This window comes from Microcaecilia unicolor, unplaced genomic scaffold (genome assembly GCF_901765095.1).
Source record: "Microcaecilia unicolor unplaced genomic scaffold, aMicUni1.1, whole genome shotgun sequence".
Taxonomy (NCBI): domain Eukaryota; kingdom Metazoa; phylum Chordata; class Amphibia; order Gymnophiona; family Siphonopidae; genus Microcaecilia; species Microcaecilia unicolor.
In genome coordinates, this window is record NW_021963123.1 from 81,014 (window position 1) to 101,668 (window position 20,655).

General features: G+C 44.0%; 1 protein-coding gene and 1 non-coding gene across 2 annotated transcripts in view; both read left to right on the forward strand.

Moving 5' to 3' along the window:
* The first annotated feature begins 919 nt into the window (after positions 1-919).
* LOC115458966 lies at positions 920-1,027 on the forward strand. The gene has a single exon (XR_003940177.1). It is a non-coding gene; the product is annotated as a U6 spliceosomal RNA (small nuclear RNA).
* Positions 1,028-13,040: 12,013 nt separating this feature from the next.
* Positions 13,041-20,655, forward strand: part of LOC115458965 (CXADR-like membrane protein) — a 99,034-nt gene continuing 91,419 nt past the window's right edge. Inside the window, exon 1 of the mRNA XM_030188821.1 lies at positions 13,041-13,217. Within this exon, the coding sequence (XP_030044681.1) occupies positions 13,190-13,217 (28 nt within the window). The 5' untranslated portion in view covers positions 13,041-13,189. The remainder of the gene's footprint in view (positions 13,218-20,655) is intronic.

Below are 20,655 nucleotides of genomic sequence, written 5' to 3' on the forward strand. Positions count from 1 at the left end.
CCAGCGATCCCACTGGGCAACTTGACTGTCCATTATAGTATCAGGTTGATGTAAGGGAAAGGAGAGAGGATGGTACTTGATATACCACCTTTAGGTGGTTACAATCAAAGCGATTAGCCCTGGCCATTCAAATTGCCTGACCAGGGCTAATCAGGCATTTTCAGCAACACTACTGAATTGACCCTGACCAGTGCATCCCATAAAAAATAAAAATGTTTTCTGATATCAGGAGAGGTTTTTTTTATGCCAGTGATTGATACAGCAGGTTTATTTAAGTCATTTGAAATAACCTGCATTGTCTGCGGCTTTTTCCTCCCCGTTTTTCAGACTACTTTGAATGTCTGAATGAGCAGACGATATAGCCAATGAAAGAGATGAACATGATTATAGCGAAGTGAGACTTTTATATTGATACTTTGAAAACTCTGTGGGCATCCCATGATCCTCCGTTTGCTGCAGCTCAGTAAAAGGGCCCCTAAAACAGCAGAGCTGACATTCTGGCCAAGTTATTTTGGTTTGAAAAAGAACGTCTCCTAACACACCATGCTGCAGTCCTACTAATAGAAAGTTGTTAGTGTTATCCAGTGCCAGTGTTTGTACTCAGCAAATGCAGGAACAGGCTGCCAAAGACATATTTTTGCTTGAGATATTACACAGTAGGAATGATGCTGTTTCACCTCCAATACTTGAATCCTGCTGTCCTCGGCCATCAGCCCACATTTGTGCAAGAGAATTTATATGTTGGCTCACTGGTATATTTACTTAAGCTTTTTGGGTGAAAAAGAAAGTTATGCAACTGGGTTCCTTCATTTCCTGCTGCACTGTCTGATGCCTAATGAAAGGAACTGGATAGTCTGGTCATTTCCATCAACAGCCTTACTGAAGCCAAAGCTGGTATTAAGTATTCAAAAGCTGAACTGTGGTGGAATGGGAAAGACAAATACATATATTAAAATTGGAACAACACAGAGACGATCAATATGGCTCCTGTGCAAGAATGACATGCAAATTCTTGTTCCATATATTTCTGATTTGGGCGGTCTGATTCCAGCTCATGTTTTATTAATTTTTATGTTGGTCTGATTCGTACTTTATGGAATATGTTTAGTCTGGTTTTGTTTTGTGTGTGTGTGTTTATTGTTTTATACTCTAATCTGCCAGATGTATGCAGGCAGGGGGGAAGTGACAAGAAAGGGACATACAGGAGGGCAGGTGTCAGGTTTTTCTCTGTCAAAAAAAAAATTGACAACCCTAACACCAGCTGTTGAGCCTTTGAGTCTCTACACTCAGGCCATTTCCAGGTTCTATCCCACTACAGAGAGAGAAAGAACCTGCATATAATAAATGCAATACAATAATAAAAATCCACAGCATGAAAATGATATTAGTGGGAAACCATTAGTGAATTTTCATGAATACTCATAAATATTCATAAGGAGAAGGAAAAAGCCTCAAAGAGCTCAAAATCCTATAGATTTACAGAGTTAACCAGATCCACGGTAACTACGCAGTTCTGCTAGCAGTAGGTTTTCTGCATCAGCCCCTAGATTTGAGTTTACAACCAATTCTGGGCAACTGCTCCATGGGCTATACACTCTCTGTGAAAAGGGAGGAACCCCCCCCCCCTCCCCGTGTCTATCCCAGATCCCTTTGATTCTGATTGCTCTTCCTTCTATGTAACCCACTCCATGATTTTGCTCTGAACATCTTCTGCCTCCCTGCTTGACCTGGGTGAAACATGTTTAGGACAGTCCATCATTGTTATGGCATTTTGCCAACTCTATGTGATGTGCATGGATCACTAAATCACTGGTTTATAAGGGATGGTTTATTTTAACTTGATCTGTGTTCTGCCTATGACTAAAATTACTCAGGTACCACAATTCTGACATCTATGCCATACGGTGATTTTGCACACATATGTGTTTTCCAGCCAAAAAAAAAAAGCATTCTTTTTATTGCAGGAACCTTGCACATGACAAGGAGTTGCAAGGAATTACTCAGTTCTTTAGGTGAAGTAAAAAAAATGGCTGCAGAGATGTGGAAATAAGGCAGAATGACTTCTCCCTCACAGAAGACTCTTCTGTTCAGTTAAGCCTGAGTAAATGAAAAAACAAAGGCGCCCAAAATGGCTTTCCTAGGACTCCAAGCCCGAGGGGGCCACAGGTATCTGTATGTACTAATTAAAGGGTCACGTGTAGGGGGAGTGTCAGTTGTATTTGCAATGCAGAGTGTCAGTAAAACAAAAAACGTTTTGTAATCTCCTAAAAGATTCCCTTGATTTGGTGTCTCAGTCCCACTACTCCAGCCAGTAACACCTAATCACACTGACCACCCTTCAACATCTTCAGTCCTTCTGTGACTGTTCTCTTGTGCTTGACTGCTTAAATATTTTTAATTTAAATGCTTTACTTTTTGTCTATTAGATTATAAGCTCTTTGAGCAGGGACTGTCTTTCTTCTGTGTTTGTACAGCGCTGCGTACACTTTGTAGCGCTCTAGAAATGTTAAATAGTAGTAGTAGTAGTAGTCAGTTCTAAAAATAAGACAGTGGTTTGTTCCCCTAATCATTGGGTCAACAAATAAGAGGCAGTGATTGTACTGTTATTCCCCCAGCTGGGGCTAATATAAATAGACCTGGTATATGGAAGATGTAATTACTGTTAATTCTTCTGCCCTCCCCAACCCAATAGAATGTTCCACACATTGGTACAGTTAGGGAGAGAAGAAGTGAGGGCCACGCAGAGATGAGAAAATATTCCCTTTATTGACCTACCAAGCAAGAATACAGACTTTGTTTCTTTTCTCATGAGAGGGTTACAACAAAGCTGCACAGGACTTCTCCAATTCCATCTTGTCACCCATCACATTTTATACTCTTCTAACATTATACAGCTCTAGAAGTTCGTTAGCATTTGTTTCGACCACAATGTAGATAATTATTAGTTTTGACCACATTGATCATGATTATTAGCAGTGGTGTAGGAAGGGGGGGGGGCGGTGGGGCGGTCCGCCCCAGGTGCACGCCGCTGGGGGGTGTCGGCGCCTCGCTGGTTCCTTGCTCTCTCTGCCCCGGGGCAGAGAGAGCAGGGAACCAGCGAGGCGCCGACACCCCCCAGCGGCGTGCACTCGGCGGATTGGCTCTCCCGCCCGCCCCTCACCACCTTCCAGGTATGTTCTCGGGGGGGGGGGGGGGGTTGCGCTCTGGAGGGGGGAGGGTGCGCCGCGCTGCACCCGGGGGGGGGGGGGTGCGCAGCGGTGACCCGCCCCGGGTGTCAGCTGCCCTCGCGACGCCACTGATTATTAGACAAGGCTAAAGCAACATCATCCTAATCAGCATGTTCCATTTCTCCAGCAACCATTTATCTATGTTCCAATCATTATATCTGCAAAAAGCCTCTAAACTACATTCTTTTGTAAACACCTTGCCTGGAAAATTGCTTCATGTCATCTTTTCTGTAAGCCTGTCAGCAAGCCTGTCACAAGAGCTTGTGAGCCTCTGGGTTACACAGAACGCATGATTTTTAGGTCTGGCTGAGCTTCAGGCCTCTGAACCTGTTTTTGGAGGGGCCTAGTCTGGTTCATTATATACATTACTTAGTGCTGTCAGGAGATGGCAGCAAAACAAGAATATAAAAGGAGATTTATAGTGCGTTACTAGTTTTCTTCTTCCTCTTCTGCGGGAAAGAGTGGAAGGGAAGTACCGATATGAGGTAAACTGTTGCTGCTTTTAGGAGAGAGTGGGAAGAGATGAAAATTGGAGAGTAGAGTGGGAGAACTGAAGTAATGTTAAAAAAAAAAGGAGTGATCCCAGAGTGAGAAGTCCTAGATGGGGGAGTTTTTGTCTTTCTCTTGCCTTCTTTCTGCCAAGCTGACATGAGGAGGTGCAGAAGCTTCCTTATTCTGTGGAGTCCCAGGAGGTAGCTTAGGTTCAGAACAAGGACAAGAAGAGGTTGTTCCAAGTCACCTTTACCTCACCTCCCAATACCCAGCCTGGAGGATTAGAAGTGGAAGCCTCAGAAGCTGCTGACGGTGACCCTCACTGGTGAAGGAGTAAAGAGGAAAGAGAGGTGTTGTGATAAAAAGAGTGGTATTAGAGGAGGACCCCTACATGTCATCCATCTTCTAACCTGTGAGAGATGTTCTGAGTAGAATACTGTATAGGAACCTAGGTTCAACTGAGGAAGAGGGTGTACAGTGATTGTCCTGGTTAGCGTTTGACTAAATTTCAGTTTATGGTTTTGGATTCAGCACCAAAACCAGCCCAAAATTCAGGTGCAGGGTTCAGCCGAAAATGCCAGTGCATTTTTGTCTGAAACTGAAACTCTTTCCCCACACACACAATCACTCTCTGCACCCCCCACCCCCATCCAGCCTGAACATCTCTAGGTCCTCCCTGGACCTATCTTAAGAAGCTCTGGTGGTCTAATGGCCTCTTCAGGGGCAGGAACGAACCCCACTTGTTCCAGCCTGGTGCCACTGCTCAGTCAAAATATCTGCTCAGGCTTCCTGCAGCAGCCTCGGGCTAATACCGCTGGAGGTCCCATCAGCCCTATGAGATTGGAACCAGCATGGACAGGAGACTGTCTCTTGCCTGTGCTGGTTTCAGTTTTAAAGTGGGTGCCTGAACTTCCAGCAGCAGTATTGCAAGATTGCCACTGGAAGTCCTAGAAGCCATTTTGACCTTGAATTGGTGATACACAGGAGCAAATGGGGACACTCCTGCGCCCACTACCCACCAATGACAAGGTAGGCCCAGAAGGGAGCTGCTACCAGAGAGGGTGGGCTCAGGAGGAGGTTGCCGGGGTGGGGGCTCAGAAAGTGGGCTTTTTTGGCCAGAAGGGGAGGGAGTGTGGTTTTGTTTGCTGATAATAGTTCACACTCTGTCGAAAGATTACTCACTAAGGGCTGGATTCTATATAAGGCACAGTGAGTATCGCACATTAAATTGTGCGTGTGGCCAATTTATGCTCACTACTCAATTGATTAACAAGCCAATCAGTGATGAAAATTGGCCGATAACAACCAATTATCATCATTAATTGGCAATAATTGAAATTTACGTGCACTTCTTTTTAGGTGTATTCTAAAAGGAGGCACGTTCCAATGCGTGTAGCTGAAAAGGGGATGTGGCCATGGGAGGAGTGTGGGTATGTCAAGGCATTACTCGTATTTATGCGCATTGTTATAGAATTCATGGGAACTCGCCTACCTTTAGGCGCAGGTGTTTACACCAATAGCATAAATGGCTGTACCTAAATGTATGCAAGTACTCCGGTCCTATGCGTTATTCTATACACCACATCTAACTGTAGACGTGTTATATAGAATAGTGCTAGTCGCGTTAATCGGATGTGTCTAGATTTTAGCCTCCATTTACAGAATCTGGCCCTATTTGCAAAGAAGGCACACTCTTTTCTCGAAAGTGTGCCCATTCAAACCATTGTTCATGTACAAACCATCATTCATGCCTAAACCGGTGTGCCCTTTTGGTAAATAGTGTGCACTCTTTTGAAAGAGCAGGCACTCAAGTTCAAGTTTCTTAAAAGATTTATTATCCTGCCCATCAACCTTGCGTCTAGGCGGCTTATCCTACCATATAAATGAAGAGTAACTGACGTGACGTGACATGACTGGCATGTGCGGCACATCACAGGTCTATCCCGAGTCCCGACGTTGTTACAGGCAGTAACAGCGGCATGTAGAGGCAGGACCAGTGGATCAATGGTGGTCTGTAACAAACGCCAAACCTGCCTGCCCGGTCCGTCATTGCCACCCAGCGATTCTCCTTTCTCCCATGCCTCCCCCCCCCCCTCCAGGCACCCACCGAGTCTCCATCGCTCCTTTGAAAGCCCTGCCCATCTGTAGCCTTCCCTTCCAGGTCGTTCCCTCAGAGTCCTGCCCTCGCTGAAAGAGAAAATGACGTCAGAAGGCGGGACACAGAGGGAACAAACTTGAAGTGAAGGCTACAGACAGGCAGGGCTTTCAAAGGAGCAATGGAGAATCAGTGGGTGCCTGGGGGGGGGGGGCAGGGGAGAGAGGAGAATCGCTGGGTGCCTGGTGGGGAGGCAGGGGAGAGAGTAGAATCGCTGGGTGGCTGGAGAGGGGGGCAGGGGAGAAAGGAGAATCGCTGGGTGGCTACAGGGGGGGGCAGGGGACAGAGGAGAATCGCTGGGTGGCTGGAGAGGGGGGCAGGAGAGAGAGGAGAATTGCTGGGTGGCTGGAGAGGGGGGCAGGGGAGAGAGGAGAATCACGGGGTGGCTGGAGAGGGGGGCAGGGGAGAGAGGAGAATCGCTGGGTGGCTACAGGGGACACACACTCTCTCTGTCTGTCTCTCAACTCACTCTCACACTCTCTCTTTCACACAGACGCATACACACACACTTTCTCTGTCTCTCACACACTCACACATATACACACTCTCTGTCTCTCCCTCAACTCACTCACACTCTCTCTTGCACACAGATGCACATACACACACACTTTCTATGTCTCTCTCTCACACACTCACACACATACAGTGGTGGAAATAAGTATTTGATCCCTTGCTGATTTTGTAAGTTTGCCCACTGACAAAGACATGAGCAGCCCATAATTGAAGGGTAGGTTATTGGTAACAGTGAGAGATAGCACATCACAAATTAAATCCGGAAAATCACATTGTGGAAAGTATATGAATTTATTTGCATTCTGCAGAGGGAAATAAGTATTTAATCCCTCTGGCAAACAAGACCTAATACTTGGTGGCAAAACCCTTGTTGGCAAGCACAGCGGTCAGACGTCTTCTGTAGTTGATGATGAGGTTTGCACACATGTCAGGAGGAATTTTGGTCCACTCCTCTTTGCAGATCATCTCTAAATCATTAAGAGTTCTGGGCTGTCGCTTGGCAACTCGCAGCTTCAGCTCCCTCCATAAGTTTTCAATGGGATTAAGGTCTGGTGACTGGCTAGGCCACTCCATGACCCTAATGTGCTTCTTCCTGAGCCACTCCTTTGTTGCCTTGGCTGTATGTTTTGGGTCATTGTCGTGCTGGAAGACCCAGCCACGACCCATTTTTAAGGCCCTGGCGGAGGGAAGGAGGTTGTCACTCAGAATTGTACGGTACATGGCCCCATCCATTCTCCCATTGATGCGGTGAAGTAGTCCTGTGCCCTTAGCAGAGAAACACCCCCAAAACATAACATTTCCACCTCCATGCTTGACAGTGGGGACGGTGTTCTTTGGGTCATAGGCAGCATTTCTCTTCCTCCAAACACGGCGAGTTGAGTTCATGCCAAAGAGCTCAATTTTTGTCTCATCTGACCACAGCACCTTCTCCCAATCACTCTCGGCATCATCCAGGTGTTCACTGGCAAACTTCAGACGGGCCGTCACATGTGCCTTCCGGAGCAGGGGGACCTTGCGGGCACTGCAGGATTGCAATCCGTTATGTCGTAATGTGTTACCAATGGTTTCGTGGTGACAGTGGTCCCAGCTGCCTTGAGATCATTGACAAGTTCCCCCCTTGTAGTTGTAGGCTGATTTCTAACCTTCCTCATGATCAAGGATACCCCACGAGGTGAGATTTTGCGTGGAGCCCCAGATCTTTGTCGATTGACAGTCATTTTGTACTTCTTCCATTTTCTTACTATGGCACCAACAGTTGTCTCCTTCTCGCCCAGCGTCTTACTGATGGTTTTGTAGCCCATTCCAGCCTTGTGCAGGTGTATGATCTTGTCCCTGACATCCTTAGACAGCTCCTTGCTCTTGGCCATTTTATAGAGGTTAGAGTCTGACTGATTCACTGAGTCTGTGGACAGGTGTCTTTCATACAGGTGACCATTGCCGACAGATATCTGTCATGCAGGTAACGAGTTGATTTGGAGCATCTACCTGGTCTGTAGGGGCCAGATCTCTTACTGGTTGGTGGGGGATCAAATACTTATTTCCCTCTGCAGAATGCAAATAAATTCATATACTTTCCACAATGTGATTTTCCGGATTTAATTTGTGATGTGCTATCTCTCACTGTTACCAATAACCTACCCTTCAATTATGGGCTGCTCATGTCTTTGTCAGTGGGCAAACTTACAAAATCAGCAAGGGATCAAATACTTATTTCCACCACTGTATATACACTCTCACTCTCTCTGTCTGTCTCTCTCAACTCACTCTCACACTCTCTTTTTCACACAGACGCACGCACAAACACACACACACACACACACACACATATACACACTCTCAATCTCTCTCTCTCTTAACTCTCTCTCTCTTTCACACACACACACACACACTTTCTCTGTCTCACACACTCACTCTCACACACACATGCACACACACACACATTCTCTGTCTCTCTCTCTCACACACTCACTCTCTCTCTCTCTCAAACACACACATATACACACTCTCACTCTCTCTCTCTTTACATTTCAGAAATAAAACATATTACCCGTTTCGCTATTTCATTACATTACGCACAACAGAAATGTCGCCCGTTGTAACGGGCTTTACGGTTTGTAGACTAATAAAAGGAAGAAATAAGAAAGAAAAAAAAAACACACACACCGAACTTCTAAGACATATTGACATGAAAGGAACAGGGGAAGAACTACAATATCTATAGGAAACAAAAAGAATGGGAAGGCAAAGACATCAGGAAAATACATCTACCAGTGTTCCATACAACCTCAGTTAATGCTCATAAGCTTCCAAAAAAAGATGTCTTTAAATCAGTTTGAAACTGACCCAAAGTAGGAAGTTCTTCAGGCGTAGTGGCAAGTGATTCCAAAACTGTGGAGCTTGCACTGAAAAAAATGAAACGATGCACAATAGCAGATGGGATACCATGAAAAGAAGGAACAACAAGAAGCACCTGTTGAGATGAATGCAAAAGACGGGGTGGGCAAAAGGGCTTAAGATATACTGAGATCAAGGATGGCTCTTCAGAAGCTCAAAGTTTATAAATCAAAAGAAGCAACATACGTAAGATGATGAGAGACTGAAAGCCAATGGGCATCTTTCAAAAGTGGTCATAAGTACATAAGTATTGCCACACTGGGACAGACCAAAGGTCCATCAAGTCCAGCATCTTGTTTCCAACAGTGGCCAATCCAGGTCACAAATACCTGGCAAGATCCCAAAAAATTTCAAAATATTTTATGCTGCTTATCCCAGGAATACTGTCAAAATACTAAGGCGTTCTACTTATTATGTCCAAAAGAACACAGCAATAATATTCAAAAATAGAAAGTAGAAAAGTGAGTGCCACCAAGTACTATTCTGATTGAATCTCAGGGACGTCTCATATAGTCTCATTTGGCTGTATGTACGAAAGAATACTCTTATCTACCAGCCATGACAGTCTTTAATCATTGACGACCCCCTCCATCCAAATTTTATGAATATTTTATATGCAAAAAATATTAATGTAGAAGTACTTAAGCCACACACTTAAAAACAGTAGGAAGGCATCAATTTAAACCACCACTGTTTACGCTGTCTCATGAGCAAACTCTAACATTCAACAACTACATGAGACACAATCACTTATCTGTGCGTGTATTGAGGAGCATCCAAGAACCTTTATTATCCCGACAGGACCTGTTTCGCTGGGTTGCTTTGTCAAGGGATAATCGGTTTCAACTTCCTGGAATGCCTTATGCTCTCTCTGAAATAAGCAGAAATAAGCAGTGGATTTTTCCCAAGTCAACAGAATGGCCAAACAAAACCAAATAAAATGAACATTTCCATAAAGCGGTATGGGAAATGATATGAAATGAAAATGATCTAGCTGCCCATCCTTACTTGATAGTGCTGCTGCACATCAGAACTTACTGCTGTGGCAGAGGTATAGCCAGACCTTGGCGGGGGGGGGGGGGGGGCAGAGCCCAAGGTGGGGGGCACATTATAGCCTGCCTCCCCCAGCTGACGCCCTTCCCCCGCTGCTTCTGACCTCCCCCGCCGCCGCTTCTGGTTACCGCTGCCACCGCTTCCAACCTGCTACCACTTCCGACCCCTCCCCCGCTGCCGCAAGGTACCTTTGCTGGTGGGGATCCCCAACTCCCGCCAGCTGAAGCATTTATCTGTCCTGCGCTGGTCTCACACTTGCTTCCTCTCCTGTTTTCAGCGCGCCGTACACTGCACACTCGTTTTAATGAAACTGAGCATGCCAGTTTCAATAAAACGAGAGCATGCACGGCGCGACTGGAAACAGGAGAGGAGGCACGCTCGAGACCAGTGTGGGACAGATAAAATGCTTCAGCTGGCAGGGATTGGGACCCCTGCCAGCCAAACCAGGGGCTCCAAAGTCAATTTGGGGGGCCCAGGCTCCCCATAGCTGTGCCACTGTGCTGTGGCGCTATCCAGTTCCTGCTGGGGCAGTCTGGGGGCAGAGTCAGAGCAAAGCTGGTACTTACCTGGTTAGTGGCAAATTTCAGTCCATTAACCAGGTTAAGTTCCCAGATAAAGTTAGAACAGCAAAATGACTGTCCTAACTTTAGCCGGGTGGTTATCTGCACACTAGTCTGCAAATCGATTGGCCAGCACCCAGGTAATTTGTGGCAACTGCTAAGACCCAGATTAGGCCCCAAAATGACTCTGTTGGTCATTTTCTTCCCTCAGCAGTCAGTGCTTCTGTAATCGCTGACCACTATGGGCTCAATATCAGCCCATACACTTTTACCCATACTATTAGAGTGAATTGTGTCTTCCAGTTCAGTTCCAAAGGTGAGGAGTTGTCTATAAACATAAAGCCTTCAGAGAAATTTCTTCCCTTGCCCTTCAGGATACGAAACTGATTATAATCCCACCTTCTGTAGCCCTCAGAGCCACAAATACGATGGGCCATCCTGGGGGATGGGATGGGGGGGGGGGGGGGAGGACTGGCTACATATATTTTTGAAAATTCAAAAGTATGCTATGGTCTTATCCTCCTTGAGTGCCACTGTCATATAGGACAGTGCTTCAGTGCTTCTCAGTCCTCTAATGAAGGTGCAACTTGCCAGTTAGGTCTTCAGGATCACCATGATCAGTGTGCATTAGAGATTTGCATATGATAGGTCTCTGTTTTATGCAAATCTCTCTAATGCATATAAATTGTGATGATCTGGAAAATCTGACAAGGCGTGCCTTCAGGAGTAGGTTGAGAAGCACTGATATAGGGAGTAAATCCGTAAGGAGCCACATAGTTGTAGGTAACAAGAATACATGTAAATGGCAGCATGCACATAAGTACTGGGACAGACCAAAGGTCCATCAAGCCCAGCATCACGTTTCTAACAGTGGCCAATCCAGGCCACAAATACCTGGCAAGATCCCAAAAAAGTACAAAACATCTTATGCTGCTTATCCCAGAAATAAGCAGCGGGCTTTCCCCAAGTCCATTTTAATCATTTCTGTGCATAACTGGCTACTTTACCGACTAGTAGAGAAAGCATGCACAATAATTTGACAGTGTGTTCGTTGCTGATGGATGTGCACATGGGTGAAGTTTTGAGTAGAGAATGGGCAAAGCACATAAATTACAGAATATTATCATTTATGTGTGTTTTAGTTCACAGCTAGGCCTGGGCATTTACACCTGCTGTAGGACTTCTATAAGTACTTGTGCCTTAAATGTATGCACATTTTTGGCCATTTGCGCTAATATTCTATAAAAATAAAAAAGGAAGGTACCTACTTTACTTTATAACGTAGGCATAAAATAGCCCCTTTGGTGGGTACCCTGTTATACAATTACCTGCCTAGAGGTCAGGCTAACTCCATCACAGGTGACTTTTGATGGATTTCAAACATTTTTTTATTATTCATTTTTGCCTATATAACAAGCTTTTCCTTAGTATATAAGAATGTAAGTATTGCCATAGTGGGACCAACTGAAGGTCCATGAAGCCCAGCATCCTGTTTCCCAACAGTGGCCAATCCAGGTTACAAGTACCTGGCAAGATCCCAAAACAGTACATTTTATGCTGCTTATCCTAGAAATAAGCAGTGGATTTTTCTCAAGTCCATTTTAATAATGGTTTATGGACTTTTCTTTTAGGAAGCTAGCTAAACCTTTTTTAAAACCCCGCTAAGCTAACTGCTTTTACTACATTCTCTGGCAATGAATTCCAGGGTTTAATTAAACATTGAGTGAAGAAATATTTTCTCTGATTTGTTTTAAATTTACTACTTTGCACCTTCATTGCGTGCCCCCTAGCCCTAGTATTTTTGGAAAGCGGAAACAAGCGATTCATATCTACCCGTTCCACTCCACTCATTATTTTATAGACCTCTATCATATCTCCCCTCAGCCGTCTTTTCTCCAATTTGAAGAGCCCTAGCCGCTTTAGCCCTTCCGTGCCAGAGTTTATTATCTTTCCTATTTTCCTTGTTTGAACCTGCTTTATTTTAAAAAATATACTTTTTGGCTTTAATAGCTTCTTTCACAGCACCATTTAGCCTTGACAGTGCCTGATTTATATAAGGGTACATGCTTTCTGTGTATGTTTACTATATAGCATGCTATTTTTAATGTGCTAAAATAGGTCTTAATTGTTAAAATGTAGTGCATAAGCTCCTATATGTGATTTTATTGGTTGTTAAGGGAAGGTCTCATGATCAAAACATTCATATTTTGCAGCTCAGGGATCCCAGTTTCATGTCTCCTTGTGTGAATCTTTCAGTGTTTGACAGCAGGGGGCTGCAAATTTTCAAGAATAAGGTAAAGGCCACAGTTGTTTTATTGGTAAGACTGGGAGCCTCCCCCACATGACTGGGCTTCATTGCTAATGGCAGCTGACGGCAAGGAGGGGCTGATTCTGACAAGTATCCATGTGGCTTGCTTTCTGTACATTATCTTGTTTCTATCCCATCTTCCAAAGCAAGGGGGAGGTGGTGGCTCTTAAGTCCTGTTCTCTCTTCTTCCTTCTGCTTTACTTTTTGCCTCCTGTCCTGGAAGTGCCTGACCTTGAATTGAAAAGCAGCCCGAGGGGAGAGAAGCTGACTCGTTCATTCCTTCTTGATGAAGCTTGCAGAAGTGAGAAACACAAGGCTGAGGGAGAAAGGAAAGCTGGTTATGCTCCTGCCACATGGATGCAATTATACTGCCTACATTCCAGAGGCACAGCGCTTGATTCTGAGCAGGTCTGCCTAAATTCTTGCGGAAAACCGTTCAGGAAGACAATCTCTTCTTAGCATCTTCGTTTTGGATCCTGCAGACACAATGCCTGTGCTTTCTATCCTACTTCTAGGTGAGTGTGCCTGAAATTAAGGTTTACAATGAGATAATGGTGGGAGGGAAGGTAACTTACAACAGGGAAACTTTTTGAAGACTGCACACAAAATGAGGCAAGAAAAAAAGCGAGTCAGAAATATTTAACATTTCTAATTCTAAAATGAACAATCCAGAGAGCTATGTATTGGCTTATGGGAACATTTTATTCCAAATAAACCATTTCATGGGTTTCTTTTGTCAATATCATTGAAGGCAAAAGTCTCTAAAAGAAATGGTTTAAGACATGAGCCTGTAACTCTCCTAAACAAAAACTGTTTTCTTTTCATTTGATTCAGGAAAAATGTTAAAAAAAGAAATAAAGTACATAAAATTGTGCCCAGATTCTGTTTATACAACAATTTCAGCTCAGGTTAATAATAATAATTTTATTAAAAGCCTTATTGTTCTCAACAGGCGCCCCAAATGCACAAATTAGAACCAGATGTGTCACAGCAAGGGAATGAGGGAGCAGACAGTGAAAGAAGGAAAGAGAAGGAGAACAGCAGAAGGAAGAGGGGAAAGAAAGAAAGAGAAAATCTACAGTCAGGGACACAGAAAAAGATCAATGGGAAATATACCTATGTAAGAAAGAGAGAGAAGATGAGAGAGAGAGAGCGAGAGAGAAGATGAGAGAGAGAGAAGTTGAGAGAGAGAGAGAAGTTGAGAGAGAGAAGATGAGAGAGAAGTTGAGAGAGAGAGAGAGAAGATGAGAGAGAAGTTGAGAGAGAGAGAGAGAGAGAGAAGAAGATGAAAGAGAGAGCGAAGTTGAGAGAGAAGTTGAGAGAGAAGATGAGAGATGAGAGATAGAGGGGGAGAAGATGAAAGAGAGAGAGAGATGAGAAGTTGAGATAGAAGTTGAGAGAGAGAGTTGAGAGAGAGAGAGAAGTTGAGAGAGAGAAGTTGAGAGAGAAGATGAGAGATAGAGGGGGAGAAGATGAGAGAGAGAGAAGATGAGAGAGAAGTTGAGAGAGAAGTTGAGAGAGAGAAGATGAGAGAGAGAGCTAGAGAAAGAAGATGAGAGAGAGAGAAGTTGAGAGAGAGAGAGAGAAAGAAGATGAGAGAGAGAAGATGAGAGAGAAGTTGAGAGAGAGAGAGATGAGAGAGAGAGAAGTTGAGAGAAAGAAGATGAGAGAGAGAGAGAAAGAAGATGAGAGAGAGAGAGAAAGAAGATGAGAGAAGATGAGAGAGAAGTTGAGAGAGAAGTTGAGAGAGAGAAGATGAGAGAGAGAGCTAGAGAAAGAAGATGAGAGAGAGAGAAGTTGAGAGAGAGAGAGAGAAAGAAGATGAGAGAGAGAAGATGAGAGAGAAGTTGAGAGAGAGAGAGAGAGAGAGAGAGAGAAGTTGAGAGAGAAAGAGATGAGAGAGAGAGAGAGAAAGAAGATGAGAGAGAGAGAGAGAGAGAAGATGAGAGAGATGAGAAGAGAGAGAGAGAGAGAGAGAGAGAGAGAAAGAAGATGAGAGAGAGAGAAGAGAGAGAAGAAGATGAGAGAGAGAGAGAGAGAAAGAAGATGAGAAGAGAGAGAGAAGGTGAGAGAGAAGGTGAGAGAGAGAGAGAGAGAGAGAAAGAAGATGAGAGAGAGAGAAGGTGAGAGAGAGAGAGAGAGAGAAGATGAGAGCCGGAAGATGAGAAAGAGACAAACTGACAGGAGTACCACAGTGCAAAGGAAAACTAAGAGACAGAAGGAGGAAAATAAGGAGACTAAGAAAGAAACGAAGGAAAGAGAGTGGTCAGGATGATAATCAATAGTAGAAAAAAAGCACAAAGGAAAGTGAGATGGAACATTTTGGCTAGTGGGCAAGCAGAAAAATGAAAATGTTGATAAAAGTGAAAAAGAATGTATATGAAAGCTTTGTTCTGGGAGGCATTTGCCATCTATGTGTAAACACTGCCAGGCATCATCACTGCACTCTGCCTCCATCCCCTCCAATTTAGGAGACAGTCTAGCAGGGGAATCATAGGGAATCTCTGACAAATGCCAGGAATAGGTCACATTTAAAAGAAACAGGTCTGATTAAAGAAGGGTTTTTTTTTTCAAGGAGGCACAAAAGGAAGAAAATCCTTTATATGAGTCAAACTGAGGAGAAGATGTTCGGCCAGTCAAGAATGAGTAGCTCGAGGTGACCACAGTGTTTTTCACCAAACAATGGAAAATCTGAAGCAGTAAACACAGCAAGTCACCAAAAACTCAGGAATTCCTTAGGCTGCCCAGATTAAGAGTATTCTATACAATGCATCTCCCTCCCATAGTCCTCCGTGTGTAACAGTAGACTTCAGCCTCCAAAATGAAGAATCTTAGAATAGGACTCCTACCTCATTTATAGAGTATTATTCAATGAAGATTGTATCCTTAGGCACAGAATGGGAAAAATACTTTTATAAAAAGGCACATTATTGGTCAGACATGAGAAGATGCAGTCTAACTTTCTTCTCTTCATGTGGTAAACCATACCTGTAGCTTAAAATCTGTAAACCAAATAGATTGAAATGAGACTTTCTTTCAGAAGCAAAGGTAATATGGATCATTATTTCTCATATTCCATTTTTTTTAATTGAAACTCAACAGATAGATCTGACCAGTGACCATCCAAAAAAAAAAGAAATTCCCCATTTTGTGCCCTTGGAGACGAAAAGATTTTGAAGAAAGGATGGACTTTGAAAACTCTAATCGTTTTTCGTTGTTTATCATTTATTTTACTATACCATCACTTATTGCATTGGCAAATCAGAATGGTTTACATGTTAATATAATAAAATATACATAAATTAAAACTATTTAGAACTCCATTTAAAATAGGATAGAAGACAGACAAAATTTTCACACGAAAAGGTTAAATCAATCAACTTAAACAACAAACAAAATTGATGTATTTCTGTTTGTATGCCTCAAGAAGATTTATTCTGTTTCAGCCCTCTGGGTATCTCAAATGAGTCAGCAGCCAGTTTACTTCTACCAAAGGTAATCTAAAGTGTAACAGATTACTTTTGTGACCAAATAATTGGTAATCTGTAACTATGACTACTTTTCAAAAGCAATATTAACAATCCTGTCCTTAGCGTGAGAAGATAGCATCACCATGTTATTACTGCTTCTGGATGACATGAGCCTCAAAGGTGTAAGCTCCTGGTGTAGCACATGAAAATATTTCTTCAGACAAAAGTACTAAATTTATGGAACAGCCTTCCAGAGGAGGTGATTGAGATCCAAATAGTAGACAGAATTGAAGACAGGACAGAGAGCTTTGATATTCATCTCATTAGAATAGCAGTCAAGATAGTTAGAACATAAGAATTTAAGAACAGCCATACTGGGTCAGACCAATGGTCTCTTTGCAACAGTGGCCAATCCAGGTCACAAATACCTGGCAGAAACCCAAATAGTAGCTACATTCCATGCTACTAATCCTGTGGCAAGCAGAGGCTTCCCCATGTCTGTCTCAGTAGCAGACTATAGACTTTTCCTCCAGCAACTTGTCAAAACCTTTTTTAAACCCTGATATGCTAACTGCCGTTACTATATCTTCCGGCAGAGAGTTCCAGAGCTTAAATATTCATTGAGTGAAAAAATATTTCCTCCTATTTGCTTTATCACTCTTTCTATTATAGTTGTGGTATTTTATGTTTTTCATAAAGAACAATATTTCTTCATAGAAAGAGTGAAGGATATATGTTGGTGGAAGCAAAACTGATTGTTGAGTTTAAGAAAGCATGGGAGAAGTACCAAGGATCCCTAGTGATGCAGAAATGAGGGTAAAATTAGAGGTCTGGTAGGGTCTATAGTATTGTAGTCAGAAGAGACAAGCCTGAAAACTTGTTTTGAAGGGCCCAATTAACCTTGGGCAGGGTTACCTACCATGATGGTGGTGCGAGTCGCCTGAAGTAGTTCCAGGTGGGCAGCATATGGCAAAGGAGGTGGATTGAAATTCACGGAGGGTCTGGGGATTGGCCCCTTTTGAATCAAAGCAGCTTTCCCATTGGACCCACAAAACCCTATTTGGTAGGCGTCCTTAAGGGGGGGGGGGGGGGGTTGCTTGCCACCTAACACTCGAAACCCATGCAAACAACACAACCAAAAAAATGTTCTACTGCATGTGGAAACTGAAAAGAATAAGACCATTCTTCCCAAGATCCGTCTTCCGCAGCCTAGTGCAATCCCTCGTACTCAGCCATCTGGACTACTGCAACTCACTGTACGCAGGCTGCAAAGAGCAAATACTGAGGAAACTTCAAACAGCCCAGAATACAGCAGCCAGACTCATATTCGGAAAACCAAAATATGAAAGTGCAAAACCATTACGAGAGAAGCTACACTGGCTCCCACTCAAGGAACGCATTACTTTTAAAGTATGCACACTAGTCCACAAAATTATTCACGGAGAAGCCCCAGCCTACATGTCTGAGTTCATCGACTTACCACCCAGAAACGCTAAAAAATCATCCAGAACTTTCCTCAACTTCCACTTCCCTAACTGCAAGGGCCTGAAATACAAGGCGCTGCACGCGTCAACCTTTTCTTACATGAGCACGCAGGACTGGAACGCGCTGCCGCGTGGCCTGAAAACGATCTGCGAACAAACCAACTTCCACAAATTATTGAAAACACATCTTTTTGAGAAAATTTACGGAAAGAACCAAAACACATAAAATCCACACTCACTGTTCAGTAATACATCAACACATCCACTTATAAATTTTCTATCCTGAAACCTCACCACACTCATACCTCTACTCACAAAAAAAAAAAAAATGTATATCATATGTTTTCTGTTATGATATATTGCCCCTTAGTTCCTCGTTGTTTCCTTCCAATGTTTCAACGTTCTTTTCCATTGATATATTCCTTAACGATACTTTGATTTTGTCTCGTATAACTCTTCACAATGTAATCCATAACCGAATTGTAACAAAATGTATTTCCATCATTCATAATGTATTGTAAGCCACACTGAGCCCGCAAAAAGGTGGGAAAATGTGGGATACAAATGCAATAAATAAATAAAAATAAAGTACTTAATGTAGCTCCTCCAAGGATCAGAGCTTTTCCTGCTCCACAGAGGGAAAGGGAAATGGGACTTGATATACCGCCTTTCTGAGGTTTTTGCAACTACATTCAAAGCGGTTTACATATATTCAGGTACTTATTTTGTACCAGGGGCAAAGGAAGGTTAGGTGACTTGCCCAGAGTCACAAGGAGCTGTAGTGGGAATTGAACTCGGTTCCCCAGGATCAAAGTCCACTGCACTAACCACTAGACTTACTCTCCCACCCTCCCCTATAGCTTGTTTTTTCTGCTGGGCATGGATGTTGGGAGTTTGGACAGGTAGGGGCGGAGAGGGGTTAGGGTTGTTGCAGCGGCACACTCCCGAGCTACAGGGATTGTGGCTCATGGGGGATGAGTCATAACAATAAGCTTGGGACAAGTTTTGATTATCGGGGTGGGCCACAAGACCCGGTTTACGAGCTTGGAGACCCATACCTGCACCACTACTACTACTACTTATTATTTCTATAGTGCTACTAGATGTACGCAGCTGTCACGTCCCTCAGCTTCCGTAGCGGGGCCAACACTCCTTCGGTGGCGCTGTGCTGGACCAACATTCCTCACCTCCATAGCGGGCCCAACACTCCCTTTCCGGCGCTGTGCTCGCGCCGATGATGCTGGTGTTGCCCGCCATTTCCGCCCATGCTGTACGCACTCCAGAGCCCCGGCTCGCGGACTGCTCGGGCCATGGCCCCACCTCTTTGCTCCGCACAGATTGGCCTTCCCCCACAGGGGGGCTCATGCTCTCCTCTTCAGCTGCTCCCTGCTGATGTCAGACGCCAGCACTCTTTCTGGGAAGCTCTTCCTCTGTTGCATTGCTTCGGCTTCTAGTTGACCAGCGTTATCTTCACTGTGTTTTGATTGTCTCTCATCTGCTGCCTGCCTGAAGACCTTGCTTGTACCTGCACTACTCTCTCGTCTGCTGCCTGCCTGAAGACCTTGCTTGTACCTGGATTACTGTCTCGTCTGCTGCCTGCCTGAAGACCTGGCTTGTACCTGAATTACCTCTCTGCCTGTTGCCGGTCTGTTGGACATTGCCTGTACCCGGACCACTTCTTTCTGCTCTCCTCCAGTGGGTCTCCTCATCATCCCTCTCATCGACCTTCCACATAAGTCCTGTCGGCCGCCCGCACCTGGGGGCTCAACCCCCAGGGAACAGCGGTCACTGCAGGTGAACCTCGGGGTTGCTCGGCCGCCAAGCAGAGGCCGGAGGCATATCATCGCATCCATCTGTGCTCCACTTGGTACAAGAACTCACAATCCTGACAGCAGCACTGTACACTTGAACATTAAGAGACAGTCCCTGTTCGAAAGAGCTTACAATCTAATCAGGACAGGCAAACAGGACAAATAAGGGATAAGGGAATTACTAAGGTAGGAATGATAAAACATACAGGGTTACTGTATAAGTAAATAGGGGTTAGGAGTTAAAAGCAGCATCATAAAGGTGGGTTTTAGCCTAGATTGAAGACGGCCAGAGATGGACCTTGATGTACCAGCTCAGGAAGTCTATTCCAGGCACACAGTGCAGGAAGATAAAAACAATGGAGTCTGGAGTTAGCAGTAGAGGAGACGGGTATGTAAACTGTACTGAAATGATAACTTGATGCCATCCCATATAAAATTTAAAAAAACAAATATTAAAACTTTAAACTCTATCCTAGCCTTTACAGGCAACCAATGAGCCTTGATTAAGTATGGTGTAAGATGCTTCACCAAACTCCCTCCCCTTTTCTATTTGCATTATTGACATTGGCTCCTATTGACTGGCGTGCTGAGATTTCTAGGCTCATAAGAAATGGAGACATAACCTTGGGGTGCCTTTACTAAACCACATTAGGAAATGAGCTTAGCGGGTTTAAATGCATGACTTTCCTGTATGCTAAGCCCATTTCTAACACACCAGTATTTTAGGCATATTTCTTTTTTTTTTTCAAGTCGTGCACTCGTGTTCACATTAATGTGTGTTACCTGGAAAAGACTAACGCAGGAGCACTTACTGCCTGCTACTGAGGAGGTGCAAAGTGCTCCCCTGTTAACTTTGCGTTATCCAGTTAACAAGCGCTAATCAGAGCATGCTGGCTGGATAATGCTTCCATGCCCGTTCCCCACCCTCAAAAATTTTTTTTTTAAAATAAATGAAGAACATGCAATTAACACATGCTAAGAGGCAAACTACTACAAAATGCTTTCACGTGTTTTGAGGTAGGCCTTTTTTCCTGTGTTAAGCACGTGTTACCTCTTAATGTAGTTTACTGAAGAGGCCCCCTGGCAAGTAAAGCAGTGGAATGAGCCCCAGGGTTCAGAACCCTTATTTTATCATCCTCACTTCAATATTTCCTTACCTCTTGTTTGTCCTGTTTGTCTGTCCTAATT